Raw genomic sequence first — 25,673 nt, forward strand, 5'->3', positions numbered from 1 at the left:
CTTCTAAAATGCACACTGTTCAAACCAACCTGTTTTTCCAAGTGTTTCAAGCCACTCGGTGTAGTTGTTCTGCTCACATCATTGTTTACCTTTAAGCAATTTTTGTGTCCTGCAGTTTTCATTGGTAAGTGTAAATTCTCTTTCAGGTCATTAGAGTAGCTTTGGGCAAGATTCTTTAACTTCAGATATTTCTAGCAGCGTTAAGTCTGGAATAATAATTTTATCTTTACAAATGTCAGTTTTTAAGTTTAATCCATTTGAAAGTTTACCATAATTTTTATAAGACATTAGTTTTTCAGTTAGAATATATTGATGTAGACAGACCCAAATGGTGTTGTGTGGGAAGACAGTGGCTTGAACAGTATGTGCGTTACTGCTGCAGTGCACTGCAGGGTTATGAGCATAATGTATCAGCACAGCTATCCTTATCACACAAAACTAAGAGCTTATTTAAAAAAAAAAGGAGGGGGGAGTTTGTACAGAAACATTTATTTTACATATGGATTGGCATAAATCATGCCAGGATCTCTAATTATTGACTAAATGTTTACCCTGTCTGACTTCCTTGTATTTGGGGCCAGGGTTAACATTAGACGGATTGGTCTGTCAATGCCATGTCCTATCCTTTATCCTCTTTATATACTGATCCTGCCTTGAGTATGCATTTGATTAATGTGTCATTGCTACAAGTGCATTTTGTTAAAAAGTAATAGAGGGGATATTCCTACAGAACATTTAAGTAAGCACATGGTGAAATTTAGGCAGTTGAATTCAATTGACAGTTGTCTCATGTATTGCACCCTTTGTGTTTAATCACGTTTGAATATATAGAATATAAAAGCTAGAACATGGATGGTATTCTTATGGAATTGCTGTATCTCGACAAATATATGTTTACAGTGGGCATTGCTGAAATTCAGTTTTTCATGTGCTCTGCTTGACTTTATTGCATTATTCATGGCTTACCCCATTCCAAATATAAGGCACTTCTGTATACAGCCAAGAGCCAGTGTGGTAAATGTTGAGATGTTGTGTGCATATGTGTGTATATATCCACACAAATGCATCAGTAAGAAAACTGTACAGAAAGAATTCAAGGTTATGCTTCAAAAATCAGTTCTCTAAGTTAATGAACTTGAAATGCATTTTAGCTTTTCAGTTGTTTCCTGGATGACCTTTTAAAAATGTATGATTTATGTAAAGCAATATGATACTGCTTTTGCTGAAATAGTATGTACCATTTCATTCTGTTAAATAATAGGTTCACTACAGAGAACAGCCTGGCAAAGCTACTGCTGTGAGTGTCACTCCTGAGATAGAGAGAGTCAAGAAGAATCAAGACAATATCAGCTCGGCAAGTTGTTTGAATCTTTTTGTCATTTAGATTTTCAGTCATTGTTGGAATATAACAAGGATATGCTTTCCCACTTAGATTTGATGTGTCAAAGGACTCCAACTGCATTATGCACTGAATGGATTTTTTTTTTTTATCCTTTGAGTAAATGCACTGCACATAAGGGGAACAAAAATATTCAGACTTACTTGATTATTCTTGCAAAAAAAGTAAGTGGTGGTGTTGGTGCCAGTATTTTTCAAGGGGAGAGTCAGTAGAGGTCAGTCATTCTTTCAGAAATCTTTGTCTCTTGTTACCAGGTTTTAGTTGCTAGATTGCAGGAGTAAATGGTGATAAAAATCAAAGGAAGTAAGAATTTAACTTTAGTGCAAATTCTGTTTTTTTATAATTCAAAGCATGGAAGCATATACTCATCCATTCCACTCTGTGACGTGCCACCTACATTAGACCAGAGTAGTCCTAAATAAATACTAAAGAGTGAAACTATACTTTTACTGGCTTTTATGATAATACTTATTTTTTTTTTCTTAAGTGGCCACTACAGTGGTGTACGAAGCAGCAGAGAGTTCTAATAAGAAGCAAGGAAAAAGTCAAAACAGCATGGTGAAGTAAAAGGACCAGACTAGTTATATTACAGTCTGTGTCCTCAACACTGAAACAACATCAGTGACAAAGCCCTTGCAGATGGTAAACAAAACAGGTTTCATGCAGAGACACTGTTTCAGGGTGACAGACGAGAATTAATAGTAGTGAACACTTTAGAACTGAGTGTAGGAGTGAAAAGTAAAGTAGGTTGGATTTGTCAGAGGATTTGTTCAGGGATAAAGAAACAGAATCTGACCTTGTAACTACATATGTCTTAAGTATGTTCTTAAAATGCTCGTGCATGTTTACCAAAGTCAATTAGTTTTGAGGTCATAGTTAAAAATAAGAGGAAAGCTTCCCAACAATTCTAGACTTCAAATAATTTGTTTATTTCTGAAAATGAAGTGCTTTTTTCCAGGTGACTCTTTCACTTTGTTGCTCAAGATTTACGGGGATAAATGCTCCTCTGTGTTAATGAGAAGAAGGTGAAAACCAAACTATGTTGGTTGTAATTATTCTGTCCAGAAAAATGCCTTATATTCAAAAGCATATATAGCTGAATATATTTGCTAAGAAAATTTACTGTTTAATTAAGAAGGGTTTGAAGAATATGCAGTGCCATATATTTCTGTTTCTCTGTGCATTACTTCAAACTTACCTATGAATCACAGACACCAAAGCTCATATTTTCGTAGGTATGTGGTGCTTAGCTAATATGTAATTTTAAGGAGGGTTAGGCAATTTCAGTACTTGGTTTCTCTCATCACAAATGCAAGTTGAAATAGATTTGCACAACTGATTTGAGAAGTAATACTTTGAGTGTGAATATATAGGTAAATCTAAAATATGTACTAACACTCAGTGCACAGGTTACAATGCAATGTAGGAGCTAAGAAACTCCATTAGCAGCCAAATTCAACCAGCCAGAAGAATCTGTAAGAGTACTCACTCTAGAACCAACAAGTAGGACTGACTACTGTTTTAGAACTTTGAGTGTGGGGTTTTTTGGCTTTTTTTTTGTTAAAGAAATAATTAACCTTGCATCTTTACAAGTCTGTAAAATGCCACAAAAGAAGCTAATTAGGAAAAATGTGACATAGGAGGTTCTGCACTTACTGATACACAGAACACAGAGCCCAAATGTTCTCTTTGAAAGCAGCGTATTTAGATTTGTCCCAGACATGTTGCTTTTGGTGCTGCTAGCCAAGGCTAACTACCGAATAGAAGTAAGAAGGCTGCCAAAGACTAACCTACTTGTAAGGGTTGAATTCCCTAGGAACTCAGGAGTTCTCATCTAATCCCAGCCTAGAAGCAGACTGAGGACAGAATCTGGGTATGCCTGGGTAATAAGAAAGTAGTTTATCATCAGCCCTACAAATATGTTTTAAAGATGTCCAAGTCAGAGTGGTGTTTTCCTATTATTTATCTTATTTTTCAGTTGATAAATGAATTATTTAACTTAAGTAATTTAGACAGTCAAGAGTTTCAGCTTTCAGGTAAATAGACTTTTTTTTTTTTTAAGTGATTGGTAGAATAAATGTGCCCTTTGGCCTTACCAAATACTAGCTAATCTCTGAAATAAGTTGTTAGGAAATGAATGTGAAGAAAGAAACAAGAAAAATGTTGGGCATTGTGATTTGCAAATGATACAGTTGTATGGTGTGATTCTCACCATCCTTTCTACTGTGAACAAAAACTTCATGTGTGGTGTTGTTGCTGTTTTGCAGGTCAAGTACAGCAGTGATCAGAGGCAGATGAAAGGTAGATGTAGTGTGCTTCTAGACACACCTGAGCTAAGGCATGTCAAAGAAACACAAAACAACATCTCAATGGTAGGGTGTTTTCTTCCTATAACTAGAGTATGCTAAGGAATGGCACTTGACTTCCATTGGATTTTCCCTTCCATTAATATAGGTAACTAATGAAACTCTCTGCTTACGTATGGAAAGAATATTTTCTTCTTATGCCTGTTGAGGGAGTGTTTTCTAACTGCATATGACTGTAATGACCATTTTCAAAATACTAATAAACAGTTTTCTAACAGTTAAATGTCTGTTATTTTGTTTGGGTTTTTTTTTTCCTTCAAAAAAGTACACACCTCATTTGAGCATCACAGTTTGACTGGATTAGGTGACACACTTCACCTTGTGCCTGTGCACGTTCCTGGTTTCTATGTGACTTTTGTCTTGGAATGAGTTGTTTTGTGTGCATTTGCTTGTGTGAGAATGTTTGTCAATTTAATTATTTGATGATTAAGACTATTTAAAAAGTAAATATGCATAATTGGGGGTACTACCTTTATAACTCATACTAATACTGGTTTTGTTCCAACACCTGGTTATATAACACTTTCTACCCTAATGTTCCTGTTGATTTTGTTTTACTTTTTTGAGCAAGCTGCTTAGAATAACTCCAATTCTTCCTAAAAACTTATGTTTAAAACCATCTGGCATATGATAAAACAAAAGAACAAAAGAGTACCTTTTGTATGAAACTGTGCATATAATCAAAATTCCTAGTGAATGAAAATACTTGATTTCTTTAGAACAATTACTGCTGGAATGTTTTTTACTGACAGATGTAGTTGTCTACATTGGTAGAGAACTATCCTACCTTAGAGAAGAAGGGATAGACCAGATGGCCTCCTGAGGGTTTTTTCTGTCCTGCGTGACTCTAAGATAATGCTTTGCTGCTTGAGTTAATGCCTAATTCAGTGGCAAGAGAAAATAAATGCAAAAATGGTAATAAGATATCAGGAGATCGTTAGGGAGATGGAAAAGACTTGGCTGGCCATCCAGCCTGTCTCATGTGTGTAACAATTCTATTATGATGCAAAACCCAAAGAACATTAAGTACCTCCTAAAACAAACACATATGCATTCCTACATAGAATAACCAATTGATGCCAGTTGCAGCTTGGGGGAAAATGTAATTCTTCTTGTTTTTCTAGGTAAAATATCATGAAGATTTTGAGAAGACAAAGGGAAGAGGCTTTACCCCAGTGGTAGATGATCCTATAACAGAACGGGTGCGGAAAAACACCCAAATTGTGAGTGATGCAGCATATAAAGGTGTACATCCACATATTGTTGAAATGGATAGAAGACCTGGAATAATTGTTGGTAAGTTGCTAAATACCATTGCTATTGAAAACGCTGTGGGGAAGATGAAAGCCTCTGCTTGTGTTCTCAATTATATCCAAGAAAAAGTACTCACAGATTTCATTTTCACTCTTTTCTCAGTATGAGTCTTGTGTTGAACTACTGGTTCAATGCCAGCTTCTAGCAAAGTAATAATGGCAATGAATGGGAGATACATTATCATTTGCTCTGTAATTTTTTAAAAAATACAGATAGTCATTGCTATTACTTGAAGTTTGAATTTTGACTCTTCAAGAAAGGCCAGAATATCTGCAATAATCTTCATTTTGCACAGAAAAGAGAAGATTAAAGCTGTGATTCTCCAAAATTTCAATGTTTAAATGTTGCAGACCAGTTTGAGATTTCCCCTTCTGTCAGTCAGCAATTTCTCCAGAGCTGCACATGCTCCATTTACCTCTTTGGAATGTTTTAGAATTTCACACGTCTTTCAAAATACCTCAAGCTGTAATTCATCAGTAACTCATTAGATCTCTGGTAAGCCGAACACTAGTGTTCAGAAGCGACATTCTGAAAGATGGTCCAAGATAAGACCAGGTATTCAGGGGGTAGAATATGGACTGGTTTTGTAGGCAGAAAGTAGTGCATTAAGGTTGCATTTGGAGTATTCATAATAAACACTCTTTCAAAATCAAAACAGATACCTGAAATCTTTTAAAAGTTATAAAGTCTGCTATGGCAAAGGAAATGGTAACCTGACTTTTTTTGTTCTCCTTTCCTTTTCTTTTTGTGTGTCCTTTTTCTGTTTTTCTGTGCTTGACAACTGTGTAGACCCCAGAGGATTTACATACGGAAAAACATGCTGAGATAGTGCTCTAAAATCCTTCATATGTATTAAGAATAGCAAGGTTGACTTTAAATCTACCTTTCAAAAATCAGAGAAATGGCAGGTCAGATGGACTAACTGGCGGATCATATAGTCCATCCTCCTGCCTAAAACAAGGTTAACTTTATTTGTATCATTCCTTCTTTGGATGGATGCTTCTTTGGTCTTTTCCTTAAAGTTTCCAAATGAGTCTTCACCACATAAAGAAACATAATTCTTTCCTTTTCTGTAGCCACCTTTTATGTGTCTGCAGCTACAGCCTTATATCAGAAGTGATTTCTCAGTGTTCAGAGAACTCTGCCTGGGGAAGGTACTGGTGCTTTTAAGACCGTGCACGTCTCAGAGGGTCACACATTCTGGATCTAGGGCAACAACTTGACCAGAAAATCCTCATCTGTAGAGACCCAAGCGCTTGAACTCACTTCCATAGCTAGAAGTGGTGCATCCAGCACTTGAACTCACTTCCATAGCTAGAAGTGGTGCATCCAGAGAGAGAGAAAAGCTCCTGCAAAATTGCAGTTAAATATACAGTTTTCAATATGCTCCTTAGTGTGTACTTCAAACCTCCTACTCTGGACTGCATTGCACATGTGCTGTAGCCCTATGTAAGATTAGCGTGCAATTCTGTGTTCAATAGCTGGAGGCTTGCTGCACAAACAATTAGGATTAAGAACACCTCTGAGATAAATTCTTGTGCTGAAAGTAACTGAAATATTAGTACTATTTATCACTTTAAAATACTCGATTGTCAAAACACACAGGAATTCTTAACTTCAGATATATACCAAACAGCAAAAATTGTGCAACTATTTAAAGAGGTCATGACAAACCTGTGAGCCTAATACCCAGTGATATTTCAGCTAATGCTTTTTCAGAGTGAACTGCAATTATATCTGCTTGTTTAAAAAGAAACAGTGAGCTACCTGCTCATGGAATGTCCTTGGCAGCCAGAAAAAAAGTCGCAGACTGAAAAAAACAAGTATGACTCTTGAGTTTTTTCCTAGCTGATAGTTGTTCAGCCACTTAGGAAACATATCTCTGTGCTAGAGTCCATCTGGTTGGTTTTCAAAGTATTATTGGTGAAGCTGTAACAACTTTTTCAAATGCCTGATTGCTAAAATTAATGTCTTTGCTTTGGAAAATAGGTACTAGTTTTAACCATGCTAAAGCATGTTATTTCAGACTACAGAGATGGGTAAAATCAGTACAAATCAATGGCTGCTGCATTGATGCTGTCATGAATCTGTACTTAGTATATTTTTATTTACTAAGGTGTGATCAAACAGGAGAAGTTGGGCATTCACCAGTCCCTCCACCTCTCTCATACTTGTCCGTGCTTCATGTACTTGCGTAATTTATTACTGTTAGGACTAGTTTATCATAGGATTACATAAGATACAAAAGATTTTGCATTGGCTTTTATTCATCTTGTCAAGAGGGAGTTAGTACTGTGCCTCACCTTACGGGAGTTGCAGTAGAAAACATGTAATGTACATACATTGGACATACTCTAAAGCTATGGGATTTGTTTTATTAGCTCTGTCTGTTCTTTCCATTGTCTCTAGGCTATTAATAGTTTGAAACATGACATACTTGGGGTCTACACAGTCCCACTTGACTTACTAACCTGTTATTTAGCCTGGTACCACTCAAACAAGCAAAAGGACCAAGCTGGGAGGACCCATAATCTTCCCACTTCCAAGGCATTGAGTAAATCCTGCAGACAGGTTTGCCCAAGAAGCAAACCACTAGTAAAAAGGTGTCATCTGGTAGATTTGTACTTTAATGATTGTGCTTTACATCACAGTTTTATTTTAAACTTGTTTGGAGAGATTTAATGATTATTACATTTGTAGACATAGCAGGTATCGTAGAATTGTTTAGGTCAGAAAAGACCTTTAAGATCATCAAGTCAGACTGTTAACCTAGCACTGCTAAGTCCACCACTAAACCATGTCCCCAGGCACTGCATCTACATGCCTTTCAAATACTTTCAGGGACAGTGACTCAGCCACATCCCTGGGCAGCCTGTTCCATTGCTTGACAACCCTTTCAGTGAAGAAATGTTTCCTAATGTCCAATCTAAACCTCTCCTAGTGCAACTTAAGGCTGTTTCCTCTTGTCCTGTCACTTGTTACTTGGGAGAAGAGACAAACACCTACATCGCTACAACCTTCTTTCAGGTAGTTGCAGAGTGCGATAAGGTCTCCCCTGAGCCTTCTTTTCTCCAGACTAATTAACCACAATTCCCTCAGCAGCTTCTCACAGGACTTGTGTTCTAAACCCTTCACCGTTTTCATTGCCCTTCTCTGGACACACTTCAGCACCTCTATGTCTTTCTTGTAGTGAGGGGCCCAAAACTGAACACGGTATTCAAGGTGCAGTCCCACGCGCAAGTCCTGAGTACAGGGGGACAATCACTCCCTGGTCTGGCTGACCACAGGCTCTCTGACACCAGCCAGGATGCTGTTGGCTTCTTGGCCACCTGGGCACACTGTTGGCTCATGTGCAGTCAACCGTCAACCAGCACCACCAGGGTCTTTCCCACCAGGCACTTCCCAGCCACCCTTCCCCAGCCCGTAGCGCTGCATGGGGCTGTTGTGTCCCCAGTGCAGGACCCGGCACTTCTCCCTGTTGAACCTCCTACAACTGGCCTCGGCCATGGGCCCGGCCTGCCCAGACCCCCCTGCAGAGCCTCCTGCCCCCCAGCAGATCAACACACCTGCTTATATGAATTGTATATATTGGATTGGTGTGAGGTGATCTCACATTTACACTGTAGATGCTTCTGCATTTGTTTTAAGCCTCCTCTTATACAACACTGGAATTATTTATTAATCTGTACTCACTTTTTTGCTGTGATTATAACTTAAACTCAAATATATAATTAATTAATTTTTATGGACTCTTTTTTTCTTTTAGTATCCTGTTCAGATACATAGATTCAGGAGATATTAATAACTTATCTGTATGAATTCAAGCTGAAGATCTTACAATTACTACTGGTTTTGAATCCACCCACTGAATTCCAAAAATGCTTTTTGATAGTAGGGTAGTGGATCAATAGTAATTCTGTGTCCCAGGAACCATAGATATTTGAAAGACAAAGTTAAGTTACTAGTTAAGATCACAGAATCACAGAATGGTCTGGGTTGGAAGGGACCTCTGGAGGTCATCTAGTCCAGCCCCCTGATAAAGCAGGTTCACCTAGAGCAGGTTGCACAGGATCGCGTCCAGGTGGGTTTTGAATGTCTCCAGAGAAGGAGACTCCACAGCCTCTCTGGGCAGCCTGTTCCAGTGCTCTGTCACCCTCAAAGTCAAGAAGTGCTTCCTCACATTCAGGTGGAACTCCCTGTGCTGCAGTTTGTGCCCGTTGCCCCTTGTCCTGTCACTGGGCACCACTGAAAAGAGCCTGGCCCCAGCCTCTGGACACCCACCATTAAGATACTTGTATGTGTCGGTGAGATCCCCTCTCGGTCTTCTCTTCTGCAGGCTGAACAGGCCCAGCTCTCTCAGCCTTTCCTCATCAGGGACACGTTCCAGTCCCCTCATCATTTTCATAGCCCTCTGCTGGACCCTCTCCAGCGGTTCCCTGTCCCTCTTGAACTGGGGAGCCCAGAACTGGACTCATGGTCAAGGGGAGGCTTCATTTTGCCCAACTGTAGATGTCTACAGTGAAGATTTCTACAGCTGAATTTGTCACCCTAGTCCATTTGTTGTATTAATTAAGAAAGACATACTTTTGCTTTTACAATTTATATGAATTGAGCAACTTAGAGAAATGTATTTTGTATAAGATGAGCTATGCCCCTGATTCTCCTTGTTAATCTGACTTGATCTCTGCTGTATGAAAAGAAGGGCCTGTAGTGCCTCTGTCAGCTGTAGAGATGTATACTGGTAACTGTCAACTATAGGTTTGCATACTGGGCATCTCCATGGAGGAAGGATGCTGTTGGTGAACTGGGGAAATAATCTTGTAGCTCTGATGATTTTGGTTTTGCTAGTGGAAAAGAATGCTGGTATGTGATACTTAATTTGTTTCCATTTATTTAGGCTTAAGAAAATACAATGGTCATATTTAGAAAAGGAAAACAAAAACTGGGAGAAAAAAATCTCCTTAAAATAACGTCAACACTTAAAATGAATGTACTAAGTTCTTTTAAGCAGGAGATTAATGCTTTCTGATCCTTTCAGGTGAATATCTAGGTATTTTGGTTAATTTCTACATGAAAGAAATTGGTTGTTGATTGTTAAAACTCATTACTTTCATGCTTTTACTTCCTTTGTTGTTTGTCTGTCCTGTAATTTCTGTGCTTTGGGAAAAGATCTTAAAGTTTGGCGCACAGATCCTGGCTCCATCTTCGACATTGATCCTCTGGAGGACAATATTCAGTCTAGGAGTCTGCATATGCTTTCTGGTATTGCTTGTATCCTGACTTTTCCCTTATGAAACTTATGAAACTAAGTTGATACAGTAAATTTTCAAGTCCATGTGCCAGCCATATGTTTTATGTTTTCATACATATATATATATATAAATAAAACTGTAGTATTTTAAAAGTGGTGTTTTATAAGAACTTCAGCTGTAATCACATGTACAGATAAGAAATAGTGAAATAAATCTTATCATAAACAACAGTTATTCACACCACTTACAAGTAGTCACTCAAAAAGCATTGACCTACTTGGTCCTCACTATAAATAGAATTTTAAAATAGTTGGACCTTACTAAAGTTTCAGAGATACAGAAGGTGGCCTATTTATGAAGTTGATTTCTTTTCTATGCACATTTTACTTATAGGACATGTGATATTATACCTTGTGCTATTGTTTGCAACTAAAAGGTGTTCCTAATTTAAGGGTGGAAGGAAAAGGAGAGAAAGTAATGTAAGAATAGGCAGCAATACTTTGGCTCTAGAAGTTTTTGGACTGTTGTCCACACATACCCCCCCTACCCTGTCCCCCCCCCCTGCCCCCGCAAGCGTTTATTTTGAATGTTTAGTTTTGCACATGTATTTTCTTCGCTACTACTAGTGGAACTTTTAAATATTCTTTTGAATGTCATACAGCAGTATTTCCACATGCACTTGTATGCATGCTGGAATAAAAGAACATTTTGATTTTCCACCGGAAATTTTCATATGCTTCATCTCAATTCCTTATTTTTCCAGTATCTCAATCCTACCTTCCATTTCTGCTATCTTAAAGCAGAGAACAAGCTTAGCTGTATTTAATTTTGAAGCAACCTTTTGAGCTGGTGGTGATCAAAATGGATAAAAAATTGTGAACAATTTACTTTTCTCTAATTTTAATGGCATCAGTGTATGCATATCAATGTCAGCAGTGTTGGGGGTTTTGTTGTTGCTTGTCTTTGCACTTCTGTCACCTATTTACTGTGATATTCTTTCTTTCTACCTTTGTAGAAAGAGCAAGCCGTTACAGTAAGCAGTACTTACATTCTACCAGTTTGGGAGATTATAAATCAGATGGCTCTGACACGAACCCTACCTTTTCTTACTGCAGTGAAATAACAAGGCCATCTGATGAAGGAGGTACCCCTTATTCCCACCTTTTTCACTAATGACACTATCACGGTGTGTTGAGACCACACATTCCTGTATTAACTCCACATCCTTGTATAGTCACAAATCATTAGAAACGATGTAAACTATGGTCTGATTGATTAAGGAAGCAAAGCCAAATCTCAAGGTTGCACATTTTCTTGCATGCCATACTGCTTTATCGTGTGTTCCCTTTCACTATTTTGGTAACACTGGCAGTCCGAATGCCTTGCTAACTCCCATTTACGGTGCTTTAAGAGGTTGTTGTGTTTTTGCAAAATGTACATTCATTTGTTTTATTTTTTTTCTCTTGAAAGACAAAATGTAACTGAAAAAATACACCTCTGAACTGAAAAAAAAAATTACCTTGTGCTTTTCGGTGTGCAAATCAAGCACACAATAGTACTTCAGTGACTGAAGTACTTCACATTAAACTATGCAGGTGCTTGTGACTCCTGGTTTCCATCCTAAAAAAAAAAGTGTATCAGCTGACAACTTTCTCACATATGGAAGTTTTCTTATGCTGTCAGCAGTTTGGGAACCAGGGTTGGTGTTCAGCTGGGAAGCTTATATAGTGTGATATTGTTTAGCATGGATTAATATTAGAATACTTTGATGAACCTCTATTCCCAGGTACAAAACCACATTTTACATCTGTTTGATGCCATAGATTAGAACAAAATTTATGAAATTTTTGAATAAGGGTCTGGTCATCCTAGTGGCATAAATGTGTACTAGACTTGACTGGTGAATTGTAAATATTCAGAAAGATTGCATTCTAAGTATACATTTAAAAAAACCCAGTGATTTCTGCTCAGTTGTGAAAGAAGGTGCATTGAAAAGGTCATCCAAAGGGTTACTATTTTTGTTTTTTTAAGAAGGCGTGAAAGTATTGTTACTGTTTAGTTGCCTGGCATCCCTGAATTACCCATGCTTTTAGAAGATTTTAAGGCATCTTAATTGTAGATTGCGCCTGTTCATTTGTTATAGTGGCTAGTGTTTAGGGAGTATATGTTCTGTTAGGTCCCACATAATCTTAATCTCTGATTAAGAATGAGTGAGAAGAAAGTGTTCAGACTGAAGAACTTGGAACAAAGAAAGAAGCGCATGTCTTTGACAGAAATTTAATCCCTTATATCATGTCTGTCCGTCTTTATTTGATATTTTAACTATATTCCCAACTCTTTCAATATATGATAGCAATCATGCACATCATGCTGGTCTTTATGTCTCTTCCCGTGATGATGTGAAGTGGGCTTTTCAGTCCAGTGCATATTGTCTCTCCCTGTTATGATCTTTTTTTGGCTGTATTCCGAGCCATTTTAAATTGCTTTGTCAGCTTGATTTGATTGTTAACAGATATTTTTTATTACTTGCCATATTGGGAATAGGAAATGGGCTTTATTTTCCCTGTTGTTTCGGCACTAGCAAACTTGCTTTTTTGTGTCTCTATTCTGTTGTTGTGGTGATGTGTTGAATAGATTCTTGCCAAGATCAATGTATTTTGGCAAAATATTGTTTCCCCTTTTGACCCAGTTGGCTAGCCAGGGTTTGAGCACTTGCAGACAGTTCCCATTGCAGGGTGAGAAATAAATGTCAGAGCTAAGTAATTTAACGTACCTCTTAATGGTTTACAAGAAAATGCCATTTCTGGGAACATACTCAGAAAAAACCAGCAGAAGATAACACCTTTGGTCAAAAATACCAACCTTTTTTATGGTGGCATCCCATCCAAAATGTCTTTAGCACATAGCCACAAGGTGAGGTTGCCCTTGACCTTTATACAGTATCCCTTATGGCATACCACAGTAAATGAGAACCAAATCAGTGTTGCTGAAATTTCATGGCTGTTTTTCATGGAGTTTGTACTTTTAGATCTAGCAGTGTTTCTCACTGGCAATTGTTCAATCTGATGGCATGCCAACAGGAAAGACAGTAGAGGACCTGTGACCAATTCTGTAACCTCTAAGAGTCTTTGTCCTTGTCTCATTATCTTTTAGAGATTTCTACATTGTTCAATTACTACTTTATTCTAGATACCTTTACTGATATCCAACCCAAAATTCAAGTCTTCCACTGCCGCTGCTGGTGGAATTGTTCCATAACCACCTGTCCCAGCCCTTACCTGGGTCCCTGGCTTCATACCAAATGTTAAAGGCTTATTCAGATCTAAATAACTCACTTGTCTGGGAAATGTCAGTAACAACATCACAGGGAGGCTACGAACGTTGTTCACTACAATTACTTCTTCCTGTTCGATTCTCTGACCATTATTTTAGATGATGACATTGAGCTGAGCCAAGTATGCCTCACAGGGAGCTTTTCCTGCAGTATCAGTAGATTTCTGCATGTTGTAAGTTTAGGAAACACCTGTTCTCCTTTTTAGACTACTGCAGGTAAAACTGGATAGGGAACAATTGTTAATAGTTTCCAGCAAGCTTGCTGGAAGTGATGAACTTTCATTCTGATGCTCTTTTTGAAATTACTTTTCAGCTTTGTCTGTCTTTTTTGCAGCTTCTCCCTGTTAGTAGTGTTTTTCAAGGTTGACTTTATGTCTTCCTGATATTGAATTTTTTTGCTATACTGGACAGAAGGTTTTGCACTAGAGCTTCTCAGTCTGCCTAAAAGCTTTGTAATTAATTACTGCACTAACAAAGATTTCCTTTTTACCTGCAAGTCATTCTGTAGCACTTCCCAGAAACAGTTGGGTGCCACATTAGTTCTTGCAAAATTCTGAGCTGTTTTTCAAGTAGTTATTTTCAGCTTGGCTAAAGAGGAACAGAAGCTAATGATTTCTTTCAGTCCTGCTTTTAACACTGGTGTTGCAACTTCTCAGACATGGAGTTATTCATTCATTCTTGGGAAGGTTTTTCAGATTATTTTCATCAAAAAGAGAAGTTGAGATATATGGATATCAGGTTTATTTTTGTTTATAAAGACAGACCAGGCAGTTCCTTCTTCCCACAAGACTGTAGAAAAAAAGGCAACAAGAGATGGGCTTTTTTGCTTTCAATTCAGATCTTTCTAAACAGCATTGTGTCTAACAAATTTCTCAACTGTTTTTCTTTTGGGGGAGTTTCTTTATAAAGTTTTATAAGGAGTTTCTGTCTGTCCTGATTTTCTGTGCAGTCTTACACATTGTTTTTCACTCAGTTCTTTTCACTCTCACTCTCTCCCCTTTCTCCCCTACACGTAAGTTCCCATACTGTTAGTTTGCATTCAGACACTAGGAGAGGATGATCTGGTTCATATGGTTCAACACCTGTTCCAGTTTTGCATTATTTTGGACAGTTCTGCTTGTATTTCAACCATCTACTCTGTGCAAGAGATTAATTGCTTTTACATGTAACTCCCATTTAATAAGTATAGTTAAGAGTTTTCGGTGTCTTGACAAAAGAAACACAGATATCGCCTAACTGGACTTCTTGTATTCAGAGTCTACAGTGTTTCTCAGAAGTTGTGCTAGAGCATGTGTTTTTATAAAGATATCTTCTCCTATTTTAAGGTCTCCATATAAAATTAACCTACTGTCTTTCTAGTTAACTTCGTTCAATAAGTGAAAATGGCAATTAGGTCACATTTGTCATGGCTCAAGACCGTTTTGCTTAGTTCCATTCTTCCCCAAAGGCAAAAGTAAAAATGTTTAAAAGTAGCATGAGTTCACAGTATTGGAGTTTGATTTTTTTTAAGGTTTGTTTTATTTTAGAACACTTTCTAGATATATTCTTCACAGTAGTTCCATCTCCAGAAAACTGAGGCGGGAAAAAGACTTTTTAATACTGGACTGTTAGTATGTGGTACAATGTAAGATACAGGAATGAATTTGTGGTGTATGATCCAGTGCCAATTACAGAAACGAAGCTCAGTTGCTCAGAGCTATGTATGTACAAGAACAGACAAAGTGGCAAGATGAGGCAAAGACTCTAAGTAAAACTTTAAGGTTAATTAATATTTTTCCTCAGGCCCATTGTTTGTGGTACGCAAAGAAACAAAATACTACAACCAGAGGTCATTCTGGTTTAGGATTAAAATGTCAAACAATTTTAAGTTTTTGAGAGTGCAGAAACTTGTCCTTAAGGGAGTCAACCTAGTGTCTACAGGGGTCACTCAGCTACTACTGGAACAAATTCCAGGCTTTGCCATCATAGCAGGGAAGTGACTATACACGTTTATCTACTACTAGAATAGAGTGTCGTGATGCTGACCAGATGATAGCAGATGAGCCATGGCACTGCTACTAGAGCTACTGTTTTTGTCACTTCTGTTTTGCATCGGTCTTTGACTCATTTTGAGGTGAAGAAATCCTCTTAGTGTGTTTGGACAGTGAAGACTCATCTGCACTAAAGTGTATCACTGTTACTGTCATTTCATTGTCACTCATGCTCTCTCTGTTTTTTATTATGCAACAATTTGTGTGCACATTTTGTTTTCATTATACTTTGCTGAAAGTGTTTTCTTTGGGCTTCCTCCTTTAAGTCCTTTTATGCTGCTTTCCTTCAATCCTGTTTCAACTGCAGAATGTTTTCATTTCACTTTCTAATATTCTTCCTTCTCTCAGATTTTACTTTAATTATCTTTCAATTTATTGTATTTCTGTGGAGCTTTCTGTTTATCTCTCTCCTGTTTTTCTTTGATTTAACTCAGCAGGATTTTATTTAATATTACCAAGGTTTGCTTTCAGTCTGAAGATTTCTACTTTAAAATGATCTTAATGAGCATCCTGCAATAGATTAATTTAACTTTTTTTGTCCCTGATACGCCCTTTTTTTCTTTTTAGTTGGAACCTTTTAGGTTGGTTTTCTCTCCTTTTACTTTTGACCTTCCCTTTTTTTGTCTTCTATTTCCTCTTAATTTCTAGTTTAACTGGTGGGCATCAGCATGTAGACTTGATGCATATTTTTCCTTATCCTATGTTCATAATTTTTCAGTGTATTAAAATGTCCCTTTATTCTTATGTCTAATTGTGTATAGGCTGTAGATGGAGAAAAGTCAAAGGTGATTTACAGTTCCTTTCAGTCATGGACATATTGTTACTCTGCTGGGCAAAAACTTGATTTCTTGGTTATTTTCTAAGTCATTATCATATGATCTTAAAAAGTATATAGAAGTCAGTCTGTAGGAGACAGGAATCAGGTTTGCTGTACTCCAGAAAGCTCATGTTATGTAGGAAACCTGAGTAGATATTAGGATAGAATTTTCCCATGCCTTTTGTTACATATTAAAAATGAGTGCTAAAATTTCATGTATTTGGTTGGAGCCAGTGTGTTACTGATTGGCTACCTGTTAACTATGCTTGTCTCCTTCAGCCCAAGTTCTTCAGATTCAGTTCACCTGCTGCCAGCAAACAAGCAGTGAGAATTAACATAAAGAGGCCTTGATCTGAGGTTTAAGGTATTTCTTTATTCTGATGGAAAGGGTCTGCTGCTAACACTCAGGGCTGTCACTTTGCCTTTGCCTTGAAAGCTACTTTCTTTTACTCACACTGGCAATCCAAATACACAAATTTCAACAAACCGTGAAATTCCACTTGTGTCGTGGTAGTCTCTTAGATTTTGTTACCAACCTTAAAAGTAACCTGTAGGTTGCTATGAGGAAATGGAAAATTCATATTAGGTATGTCGTTGACACTACATAAAATTGGTCAGATCCAGAAAAGATTAGTGCAAACAAGCTTTGAGGAAAAAAATATGGCAAATGGGCATGCTGGCAGTTGACTCCAAAGGTATCTTCCTGTGGGATACGAGTACTTAAAGTTTTGAAGTCTTTATCTAGGTTGGAATGGAAGTCAAGTCAATGAGAAACCGTAAGTCTTTTCATCTCTCTCCCTAGTGGCGTGTCCTCCTTGTGTGATATGAGCCTTCTGAAGAGCAGCTCTCCAGAGAAGCTGCCTGAGCCTGCTCCCCCCCCTTTCACCAAACTCCAGCGGTTACCTTTCCCTTCCCTCACTAAGCCAGGAACACATGTTGTAGGCCATTAGAAGAACTATTGTTTGAACTGCTGAGTGCACAGTCCTGTAAAGAGCAGATGTAGACTTTATGTATTAATGTGTATCACTGGCAACAGCCTTACACTGTGTAAGCTCATGGAGAGGGCTACTGTTCCTTAGCTCAACACTGACATTTTAAATGTTGGTTTCACAGATACCTCCTTCTCTCTCCCCCTAGCAGACACCAGTATCTGTGGCTCTATGCAAAATGTTTATTTCTAGGATTTGCCTGAGGCTTTGACACCCACCCATATTTACCACAGAAGATCCTAGGACAAGGAACTCTGCTACTGCTTCTGCTACTGGTTAGCCTGGTCAGAAGACAAACTAGTCAGAAGAAATGGAGAAAAAACCTCTTCATTTCCCATGCTGGAATTGCAGAGATGCTCCTTGGTACGTGATGTAAGGAGTCTGCTTGTGTTGGGACAGTGGTGATACTCTTGTGCCAGTAGATGGAGGAAGAAGAAGAAAGGAAACAGGAATCGGTTCTCTTCCTCGCTCTCTCTGCCCTTTCCATTATTTTTTACCAAAAACCCTCTGGTTTTGAGGATGGGAAAAATCACCATTAGTAAAAGACAAGTAAAAGAAAAAAAGAGGGAATAATACCTGACTGATCTTTATATTGTAATACAGAGATCTGTCTTCCATCTCCAGGGGCAGCTGGCAGGAATACAGGGCAGATACCCTTCACCCCTCTTTGTATTCACATTCAGTTGCTAAGCTCTGCCATTTTAAGTAGGTCAAGCAGAATGACACAGCAGTTATATTTTCTTCTCTGGCAGCCAAGGAAGAATACTTCTTTCTCGCTAGGTAGCTGAGCTCTGTTTCCATAACGTTGTTCCCTAGAGTCTGGTAATCAAATGTGGCATTTGGAGGGAGAGGAATTGTAGATTTCACAGGAAAACTATAGGCTTTTGTGGGTTTATTTTGTCCCCTTTCAAGTTTATCAGCAGGCTGCACTGCCACAGAAGGCTGAACACATCAAAACAACACTCTGTGTACTCCTTCTTGGTGAGAGTCACATCCACACTTCTCTTAACCACCAGACTCTTCCATCTGTTTCTGACATTTTTTTATTTCAGGCTAGATGGTGCTTTAGTTTGCCGCTTTTACATGCAAGCCTCTGGCAGGTTTGCCAACGTGAAAGCTAATGTGTAGGAAAAAATAGTCGTCTACCACTCAACAGCATCATGCTAAAACTGTGTTTTTCCATCTTGGTAATCAGATGATTTTCTGCTCCTAAGTATATAATGTAATAAAAATGCTTGCAGTCAAGTAATAAATACCTCACACACAAACCTCTTGTGATATTTTTAAACTTGGATTAATAGTTCTCTGTATAAGTAATATGGGCACTAGTCCATGCATATGTTTGGTACCTGTCTGATACCACAAATTACTTGGCATGAACAATTTCCATTGTTGGAGAGTGTACAGTCATTCAGAACTGGTGACTTCTGGTCTTCCATTCTCAAATAGACTTTTGCTGAAATTATAAAGTTTCCTTTGTAAAAGTTTGCTGTTAACCACGTTGTACCCCAAAAGGACAATTCTTGTTCAAGCAGCAAGGCAGAGTTCTCTCCCTTCTGAAAACTTCACTTTTCATTTGAAGGTCTGTTGCTTTTTCAGCTTCTGCCTCCTGTTTTGCATTGATTCCTAATATTCAAAGGGATTTTTTTTTTTTTTCTGATTAAGAATAATGATGTTACTGTTAGAGGGGCTTTTGAAAACAGTAGAGGTCTGATGTTAGAAAGGTAATGCCTTTTCAGCTCTAGATTTGGGGTAAGCAGGAAAATTAAATCCATTCAGATTTATGCTCCAGTGAGCATTCACATTTCAGTTAGAAACAGGTTGGATGTGTTCCCTACACATGTATTAATTTCTATATAAGTTTGTGAAAAGAAGGTTTGTGACCACTTAATATGTAATTCGGTCTCCTCTGAATAATCCATGTTGGCCTTTTACACCATGTAAGTATAGGAATCCAGAATGGCAATGGGACCACATTTATGCAGTTTCTTGAGCATTATTGAATCTCTCTGTCCTAGTCTGGACTATTGGACTTCTAGTGTCCTCTGCTGAGTGCTTTGTTAATGCAGAATGTGAGAGAAATTAGTCCAGAAAATTAGATGTCATCTTTTTCCACTAAAAAAAGGTATGAAGTATCTGTAAAACTTTATTTTTTAATGTAAAACTTGAAGCTTCATATAGCACCCCAAGTGAGGGCTTAGTTAAGTTTTGATTAAGGTTTGATTTAGGGCTCTGTGAATAAAACTAAATATCCCACATTGGTTGTAATACATTAAGACATAATTTGTGATTCATCTGAAAGCACATTTTTATTCAGTGTGCGTTCATTGGGGATGAGTTAATGTTCCAGGGAGAGCTTTAAATTTTGCACTTGCAAAATAATTTTGCTTAGATTCTCTCTGCCTATCTTTGATTCCTGTGTTTCTCTCCCACACCTTTGACATCTGTCAGCATCAAAAAGCAATTCCCACACATCCAGGTGGAGGAGAATCCAGAAGAGATCCCATTTGCAGTTTTTGTAGTGTGGCAGCAGTTCAGGGGATCCTTCTGTTTGCCCCGCTAGCTGTCTGAGTGTGATGTTCCCTTTTCCTTCAAACAATTAGTCACCAGAAATTGGAAAGGAAATTTCCAAGTGACTCAACAGTTGGAAGTGTTAATGGCTCCCTTGACAAGTTGTTGTTCAGTTGTTCAGTGTGGTCCCCCAGAGCAGCTTTTGATATACTTCAGAGGATTTTATATTCAGCAGGCAATAAATATCATTAGTAAAATTATGTGTGGTCACATACTTGATCCTGGTTGATGCTGCCTTCCGCTATTGCTCAGATTGGTTATACCCACTGTAGAAATAAATAGCAGCACAGAAATCAAAGCACAGCTTCCGTGAGAACTTTCTGTCTTTAGTGAAAATGGGCGACAGTTGATGTTCAGTAAATGTGAGTTCAAATTGTAATTGAAGGTGTGTAGGTAATTCTAACATGTTAACATAACCTTCATTTTACTAACTCTTCCCATTTCTGAGGAAGCCTAGAGCAAAAAACAGCCTATTCACAAGGTAAGAAGGAATGGCAGCTTCCTGTGGTACACCAGAGCCCCACTAGGACTGAGGGTGCCTCGGGCTGGCTTTCAGACTTGTTTTGCCTTCATAAATAAAAGAATGTGGTGCACTGCACGAGGAAAGGCAAGGCATACTCTGCTCTTGTTTCCTCAGCTGAGACATGCTGCAGCTTAGGTGGAATGTCAGGCAAAACCAGTCAGCTGGCAATAAGGTTTGTTAGTGACGCCAAATCCTGACTGCAGTTCGTACTCAAAGCTGCAGAGTAGGATGCCCTGTGATTTGGTTATGTCCCAGTTACAATACAATAGAGGAAATGAGTGTGCGTACAAATGTTGTGATATACCAGCTGTTAATAGATACGTAAGCTAAACTCTTTGTCTTGTACGGCTACCACTAAAGACAAATTCCAAAATAATATTCATAGTGGTTTCTCTTATAATCCATATAATAAATGGGGGTAGGCCTTTTTGTGTTTTGAACTGCTAGAACAATTTCTAAGACATATGTGTAGAAATATATGCATTAGAGGTTGTAGAGATGTCCTGGTTTTGGCTGGGATATTCCCTCTTAGTAGCTGATACAGTGCTGTATTTTGGATTTAATATGAGAGTAATGTTGATAACACACTGATGTTTTAATTGCTGCTAAGTAGAGCTTACTCAGTGTCAAGAACTTTTCAGTTTCCCATGCTCTGCCAGTGAGCAGGTCCACAAGAAGCTGGGAGGGAACAGAGCCAGGACAGCTGACCCGAACTAGCCAAAAGGATGCTCCATACCATAGAACATCATGCTCAGCATGTAAACGGGGGGGAGCTGGCTGCAGATCACTGCTTGGGGACTGGCTGGGCATCAGTCAGTGGGGTGGTGAGCAATTGCATTGTGCTTGTCGTGGTTTTTTTTCACTTGGATTTTATTTCTCTCTCTCCCTTTCCTCTTCATTGCAATTACTATTGTCTTAACATTTTTTTCAAAATTTATTTCAATTATTAAACTGTTCTTATCTCAACCCACGGGTTTTGCTTTTTTCTGATTCTCCTCCCGATCCCAGTGTGGGGCAGGAGGGGGAGTGAGCGAGTGGCTGAGTGGTACTTTGTTACTGGCTGGGGTTAAACCACAAGGGATGTGTTGAAGACCTTGTATTTTAGAAGCTATAGTAAAAATAAATAATTTTTTAAAAAATCACTATCTAGATAGGTTAATGGGTCTGCCAAAGCAAAACCCAACCACCTAAGCCCTCCCCCCTGCCTTCCATAGTACCTGTATAAACTGTGCTCCTTTAGACATTGAAGATTTTTTAGTAGAATATTCAAAATGTAATTATTTTGTCAGTTGCACTACACTTAACTGGTTTAGAATATTCTGTGTTTGTCATAATAACCTTAAAACTACATGTTAGGATTCAAAACTGGGGATGAATAGGACTCCAGTTTTAGGGTTAAAAGCCAAATAATTGAGGTAGTTTTATTTTTACAGTGCTGTAGTAAGAACTAGTCAGTGGGATCTGGAAGGGGGATAAATGGTTTGTATTTTAAGTGAATTAAATTTCAAGTGAAGTATGTTGTAACTGCCAATAAAATTCTAAATGTCAGATACAGATTTCATACCATTTTTAAAATCCCCAAACCAACTGTTCGTAGAAGTTGGATGAAGACAATAATTGTCACTCATTCTAAATTGTAATTTTATGTTGTGTTCACTTCCATTTTATCCTTTTTTTGTAGCAAAACCCACAAAAACATGTCAGTATGAGTGAACACTATGAACAGCCTCTTCCTATATTTTTTAAAGGCTGGTAACCTTTTGAAACATTTTACTTATTGAATTTCCTGGGAGATCATTTACCACCCTTTTCTTATAACAAATACCTTAGCTTTTGTGTGAAAAAGCTTTTGTTTTAAGGAGCTGCTATGGAATTACATTTATCAAATCTGTTCTGAGTGTTTATGGTCTTGCAGTCCTAAATGGCCATTCCAAAGGCAGCCTGGGGAAGTTGATGGCCTTTTGTATTCATCAAAATTGTCTGCTTTGCCAGGACAGGACTGGCTTGTGCTTTTCTCAAGCTATGAGGCTGCCTCTCACCACCTCACTGCTCCACAGTCAGACACAGTTACAGGCAGGGACTCTGTGGGTTGCTTGAGATCTGGCTTCTTCAACTCTCCTGTTGGCAGAGCGCAAGATGACATGTATTTAATACTTTACAACTTCACAAGTCTGTTGATGTTTTACAACAACAATGATCTGTTAATGATAGCAAAGGCTTTTGAGCCAGAATGGACCTCAAGAAATAGATTTCCCTGAAAAAGAATATAATGAATTGACTGATCCACCACTCAAAATATGAAGAATTAAGGAGAAGGCTTGAATGACCTGACGTGTAGACCATGATGTACTAGAGAGACAGTTTGCCAACAGTTCTTCCACTAGACTCGCTAGTACTCCCAAATTTCCACTCCATCTGCTATTTGGTGTATGGTGGACTTCCACAACAAAGACCAGTATAACCAGTATTAATGATATTGGCTGTTCATATAAATCAGGAATTTTGGAACAGGTGATTTTTTTGTGAGTATGTTTGCTCTCAGGATTAACTGTAATATGAGATAGTCCCCCCCTAAAAGGGAAACAAATTATGAATAAAATACAGGATTCCATGTGGCATGAGCACATTAAACATTCTTTTTGTCTTGACTTTCAGAATTTCTTTTTGACATATGCTAAATAGCTGTGTATGATGTTCTGTTGTAATTTCCTTCAATATCAAATCTTAATTTATTATATTGAAACTGCTTTTAAGGGTTATTATTGTATGATTCTGCATTTCCCATAATAATCTACTTCACCTTACTTGGTGGAAACATATAGTTAGGCTTAATTACTGCTAGCTGATAAGATGGTGCTATAAAATAATGATGCTTAAAATAGTCTTAGTCTAATCATGACACTAATGAAGTTCAGTTTAAAACATTTTATTTTATTCATTGTAGCATGTCAGTAAGTAATCTTGAAAGTAGAGACAATATGATTTTTTGCATCATGAATAATTAATGTTAGTTATTTTAAATACAAGTTTATTAATGTTATTGATGTATTTGAAGGTGGCATGGTTTATTTCTTACATCTTTAGAATTTAGGTTATGGAAACTTCCTAAGCTTGTAATGGTCTGAATTTGCCACTGACTCCAAGTAGTTCAGAGCTTCAATTCTAATGAGGTCAGTGAGCATGGCAGATATTTATTAGCACAGTATGTGAATTAGGCCATACTTTCAGGTTGTTATTTCAACAACCTAATTATATCTGGGTTTGATATTCCAATTTACTAACTAACACTGACTCCTGTAATGGATAGTATGCAGACAAACTGCTGCTTCTGACAGGACCGTTGAGAGCAACAAGCCTGGTAGCTCAGGCATCCGTGAAAGCAGCCTGACTGATGAGTAAAGGGCAAGAAAAAGAGAAAAAAAAAGAAAAAAGAAAAGAAATGAAGGGAAAGTTACTGTTACAAGAAAAAATGCCACGATGCCTTACCGTGTTGTTTTCTACTGTTCTAAAAACAGCACTGTTCTGTATCAGGTCTCACCATCTGCAGTCTTCAGGTTAGTGCTTTTTATATGTTTATGCAGTCTGAGCTATTCCCAGTAAATTTAACTGTGCTGTGCTACTCTTTCTGACTAGAAAATAATAAAACTATAGTAGATAAGAGTTATAATCAGTTTAAAGTATGTGTTTCCATTTTCTAGCTTATCTGAAAAGTTAACGCTGAGCAATTTAACTTTAGAGATGGCTGGGAATTTTTCAATATTCATCAGAAGATAACAGTTTTAATGCCGAAGGACTTTATAGGAATGGATTGCTTGTGATTAATATCTCAATGCCAAAATCTTCCATTTTATTCAGTTTTGAGATTGTTAAAGTTATAGCTTGACATTTTTTAAACGAATCCAGCTTTATGTTGAAATATGTTTAATTTTGAAGCCACGTAAACTATAATAAGCATTGAAAATTATCAGAATGAAACCTAGAACTTTTGAAATAATTGACATAAAATAGTTTCTTTACCTGATTTTTAAAATATCTTTTTGCATGAACCTTTGAGATTTTTTTTTCTTTTCATCCCAATTTGTGAAAGGACCATTCCTGGTAATCAGTTCTGCACTGGAAAATTAGTGAGTTTTTACTAATGTTATTTGTATCTAATGTATCTGTATTCTTCTGGCTGTTCTCTATACTCCTTTTACTGCTTTTTTGTCATGTCCTTTAGAGACTATCTCCTTGCTCTGTACCATGGGGGTGCTGCAGAGTGTTCTGTACCTCATCTCAGCCTCTTCACCATCTCTATCTCTGGGCAGTCCTTGCACATTGATTAAAGCCTTCAATTTCTCCAATACCTATTTTTACTGTCAAGTAATCAACTCTGGCTGCATTTGGCTTAATCTTCTCTAAACTTCCACTATGACTTTTCTCAAATACTGTGGAGATCTAGGATACAAGTAGCTGAGCAGTGCATGCCGCATGCTAGCATACAGGAGCATCTGCATTACATGGGATGCATTGTTTGGAGCTGGATGCCAGGACATCTGGAGGGAAGCATATGAGAGGCTCAGCTTTTTTGTGGTTTGAACTGAGAGGAATCTTGCACAGGAGTGAGGTGCTCCGGGGGGTCATACCTTGGAACAGCTGAGCTGATCTAGCAGTTTGCTGCCCTTTACTCATCAGTCAGGCTGCTTTCACGGATGCCTGAGCTACCCTGTGGCCTTGGGTACCTGATCCTGACTACTTCCTTGCACTGCATCTGTTGCTGGTCTGATCCCCCCTGAGCTGACTTAGCTCACCAAGCCAGCAGAAAAACAACCCAGCTGAGAGGAAGAGAAAAGGTGGTAGGAGTGTTAGATTGCCTCAGCCAGCTGATGGAGCATCAACCTCAGATATGCAGTGGGAATCATGAATGGACTGCCTTACAGCATCTTTGAGACATATCACCTCATGACTCCTGCTGAGTTCTTCCAACACTCTTAACTTTAGCAGAGAATGATGTTTAGTGCGTCATCTTTAAAAGCCTGCTAAAAGCTCATCTGTCATAGCAGTCAAGTTACCTTTCTTCTCTTTTTATGTCTTTCACAT

The 25,673-nt window shown here is 38.0% G+C and overlaps 1 protein-coding gene across 6 annotated transcripts in view; it reads left to right on the forward strand.

Moving 5' to 3' along the window:
• The window catches only part of NEBL (nebulette), a 309,240-nt gene that overhangs the window by 255,644 nt on the left and 27,923 nt on the right, over positions 1-25,673 (forward strand). For 3 of the 6 annotated variants that reach the window (XM_080382347.1, XM_080382348.1, XM_080382346.1), the window contains 3 exons: positions 1,261-1,354; positions 3,667-3,771; positions 4,890-5,061. In XM_080382347.1, coding sequence (XP_080238473.1) covers positions 1,261-1,354; positions 3,667-3,771; positions 4,890-5,061 — 371 coding nt within the window. Of the gene's footprint in view, positions 1-1,260; positions 1,355-3,666; positions 3,772-4,889; positions 5,062-10,248; positions 10,342-25,673 lie in introns of all 6 variants that reach the window. The other 3 variants (XM_080382349.1, XM_080382350.1, XM_080382351.1) reach the window with 2 other exon arrangements.

The sequence above is a fragment of the Falco punctatus genome (assembly GCF_963210335.1).
Source record: "Falco punctatus genome assembly, chromosome: 4".
NCBI classification, from domain to species: domain Eukaryota; kingdom Metazoa; phylum Chordata; class Aves; order Falconiformes; family Falconidae; genus Falco; species Falco punctatus.